We start from the raw sequence: 3,957 nt of genomic DNA on the forward strand, positions 1-3,957 counted from the left end.
GACATTTTTCCAAAGAAGACATACAGATGGCTAAGAGATACATGAAAATATGCTCAACATCACTGATCATCAAGGAAATGCAAATAAAAACTACAATGAGATACCACCTCACAATTGTCAGAATGGCTAAAATCAACAACACAAGTAACAACTTGGTGAGGATGCAGAGAAAGGGGAATCCTTTTGCACTGTTGGTGGGATTGCAAACTGGTACAGCCACTCTGGAAAACAGTATGGAGTTTCCTCAAAAAGTTCAAAATAGAACTACCCTACAATCCAGCAATTGCACTACCAGGTATTTATCCAAAGAATACAAAAACACTAATTCAAAGGGATACATGAACCCCAATGTTTATAGCAGCATTATTACAATAGCCAAGCTATGAAAGCAGCCCAAGTGACCATGGACTAATGAATAAGTAATGAAGAAGTGGTGTATATATACAATGGAATATTACTCAGCCATAAAAAATAATGAAATCTTGCCATTTGCAATGACATGGAAGGAACTGGAGAGTATTACACTAAGTGAAATAAGTCAGAGAAAGACAAATACCATATTATTTCAATTTTAACTATATAGAGCAAACTGATGGTAACCAGAATGGGGGGCGGGGAGTATGGATAAAACAGGTGAGGGGATTAAACAGTGCACTTGTGATGAGCAGTAGGTGTTGTATGGAAGTGCTGAATCACTGTATTGTACACCTGAAATTAATATAGTGTATGTTAACTAACTGGAATTTAAATAAAAACTTTTTAAAAACTCAATAAAATAAAACAAGTGAATAAACAAACAAAGAGCATAATCAGATCTGCAAATACAGAGAACAAATCGATGGTTTCCAGAGAGGAGGGGAGTGAAGTCTGGGGAAAATGAGTGAATGTGAGTAGAAGACACAGAATTCTAGTCACAGAGTAAATTAATCAAGGGAATAAAATGCACCGCATTGGTAATATACTCAGTGGTACCATAATAACACTGTATGGTGATGGTAGCTACACTTATTGTGTGCATAGCATAACACATACAGAAGTTGAATTGCTGTGCTACATACCTGAAACTAATGTAACATTATTACACTCAAATAGAATTTTTAAAAATTTTTAATTAAAATAAAATAAATTAAATAATTAAATATACACATAATCTTCTAGGCCATCCATTTTAGGGTGGTTCCATGAATTCCTAGAAACAATTCCAGATATAGAGTAAGCACAACTCCATAGGTTAGTAAGCAAAAAAAAAATATTTTAGAGAACAAAAAAACAAAGAATGAATTACTGGTTCATGAATGTGCATATGTATGTGATCAAAAGGAAATCAGAAGGTGTCATTGGTTTATGTTTTTCAAAATTCTTCCTAGAAAGGGTTACCTCACCGATAGAAAAAATATTGAGTGATCATGAGGCAATTATCTAAGGAAAAGATTAAGAGGGGTGAAGGGAGAAGACAATGACGCAGGAGAGATCAGTCCTCCTCTAGTCTGAAGTCAGATTGTTTTTAATTATTTGAGAACAATCTGAACACAACATTTTCCTGCTGAACAAGGTAACTATATCCTCCAAATCATAAAGCAAAAGTTAGCTTGTAATAGACCTGAAGAACCTGGATGAGATGGGGCACCTGGGTGGCTCAGATGGTTAAGCGTCTGCCTTCAGCTCAGGTCTTGGTCTCCGGGTGCTGGGATCAAGCCGCACATTGGGCTCCCAGCTCAGCAGGGAGTCTGCTTCTCCCTCTGCCATTCCCCCTCCTTGTGTTCTCTCTCTGCCTCTTTGTCTCTCTCAAATGAATAAATAAAATGTTTAAAAAAAAAAAGAACCCAAATTAGATATGAATATTTCCCAACTCACCAAAGGAATAAGAAAAAGAGCCATTATTGGTAAAAGTGGAGATTATCAATTGTAAGTAAATAATTAACACCTGGGATACATAAGCAAAAATTATAAGTATGTAGATAAATTGAACAAACAATGATAAACTGAAAACTTTAACAGAAAAAGTGAGGCAAAGAAATTATTAAAAATAGCACATATATGTGCAAACCCATATGAATCAACGTAAGTTTTCAATTAAGGTTTTGTTTGTCTAAGTCTTCATTATTCTAAGGAAAGAGGAGCATTCTTAAAGGGTGTGGAACACAAATCAATTGCAGAAGCACTAAAGAAGCCAATTCTAAAATTCCAGATACAAGCTACATGATAATCACGATAAAAATCTTAAAGCATTTTTTATGAAATCTTTCTAAAAATCACTAATGGTCTGAAAGCTGTTTTCATTGCTGCCTTCATCTCTTTATTCCTGAATGTGTAGATGATTGGATTTAAAAAAGGAGTAAGAACTGCATCAAAAATAGCAAGAAATTTGTCCATCTGTGAACTGCGATGTGGCCATGTATAGATAAACATGGTTGGACCAAAGAAAAAAAATACCACAGTAATGTGAGCTGACAAAGTGGAGAGGGCCTTGGACGAACCACCTGAGGAATGTTTCCAAACAGTAAACAGGATGAAGATGTAGGAGATGAGGAGTATGAAGAAAGAGCCAACACAAAGGAACCCACTGTTGACAGTGACCATGAACTGCAATCTGTAAGTATCTGTACAGGCCAGTCTGAGGAGACGAGGAAGGTCACAGTAAAAGCTGTCCAATACATTAGGACCACAGAAGGGTAAATTAACAATAAATGCTAGTTGGAACAGTGAGTGAATAATGCCAAGGGCCCATNGAACAGTGAGTGAATAATGCCAAGAGCCCATGCAGCAGCCAGAAACAAAACACACGTTCGTGGGCTCATAATGGTCAAGTAGTGGAGAGGCTTACAAATGGCAACATATCTGTCAAAGGCCATGGCGATGAGTAGCACCATCTCCACGCCACCGATGACATGGATGAAGAAGATCTGGGCAATGCAGCCTCCAAAGGAAATAACTTTGCGCTTCCTGAAAAGATCATAAATCATCTTGGGTGAGGTGGCAGAGCAGGCCCCCAAGTCAATGAAAGAGAGACTGGCCAGTAGGAAGTACATGGGGGAATGTAAGTGAGAATCGATGGTCACAGAAAACACAATGAGGACGTTTCCAGTCATGCTTGCCACATAGAGCACAGAGGAGAACACCAGGAGGAGAAGCTGGATCTCCCACGAACGAGTGAGTCCCAGAAACACAAACTCAGACACAACTGAGTGATTCCTTCCGTCCATGGATCCAGCCAACTGGGCTGCCGCTGAAATGATGAGAACTAACAATGTGAGGAAGAAATTATGATTATCAGGAATTATAGTGGTATTAATTATTTATGTTGCATTACAAATGAGAACTACCTGGTAATCCAATTCTTCAGACTTCATAAGTAATAATGATAATGATGACAATGATGATGACATAAGCACCACTCAGGAGATCATATTATAATTGGAACTATCAGGAAAACCTCTCATTGCCTAAAATTAATAGGAGAATTTGGCAAGAAGAAAAGCTTCACAGGTGCCTATAACAAGAAACAGAATATATAAGCAAGAAGGTATATTTGCTCACAAAAGGCAAAGAGATAGTAGGTGAAAATAAAATTTAATTACACACAAAGGGAAACTATAGTTTTACAAGTTATATCTGACTCTACTTTCCTATATCAAAACATTTCCTCTCCCTTTCATGATCATTTTCAATTTCTTCTCTCTGTACAATTTACATTCAGAGAGTAGGATTGTGGGGAAACTGATTAATCAATGGATCACCATTTAGGAGTGAAAGTTTTCTGAAAAATGAGATAGGAATGAATTAAGGAGAAACACACTGTAGAACGGGACACAGATTGAGATTAGGGACAATGAAACAGGAATAAGAAAACACCAAAACCAATCGAGAGTAGTAAAAGGAGAGAAATGGGCTTTATCAAAGATAGAATTTCATTTTTTTAATTTCATCACATCAGATCAGGTTCACTGCTTTCCTGAA

General features: G+C 37.1%; 1 protein-coding gene across 1 annotated transcript; it reads right to left on the reverse strand.

Moving 5' to 3' along the window:
- Positions 1-2,232: 2,232 nt before the first annotated feature.
- Positions 2,233-3,203, reverse strand: LOC100465212 (olfactory receptor 4F3/4F16/4F29). Its single transcript, XM_034660159.1, has 2 exons — positions 2,761-3,203; positions 2,233-2,728 (listed from the first exon to the last, which is right to left on the reverse strand). The coding sequence occupies exons 1-2, from the start codon at positions 3,201-3,203 to the stop codon at positions 2,233-2,235; spliced, it is 939 nt and encodes a 312-aa protein (XP_034516050.1).
- Between the last annotated feature and the right edge of the window lie 754 nt (positions 3,204-3,957).

The sequence above is a fragment of the Ailuropoda melanoleuca genome, chromosome 5 (assembly GCF_002007445.2).
Source record: "Ailuropoda melanoleuca isolate Jingjing chromosome 5, ASM200744v2, whole genome shotgun sequence".
NCBI lineage: Eukaryota > Metazoa > Chordata > Mammalia > Carnivora > Ursidae > Ailuropoda > Ailuropoda melanoleuca.

Coding starts and splice junctions, on each gene's coding strand:
- LOC100465212 (XM_034660159.1), bottom strand. CDS start 3,203: ATGGACGGAAGGAATCACTCAGTTGTGTCTGAGTTTGTGTTTCTGGGA.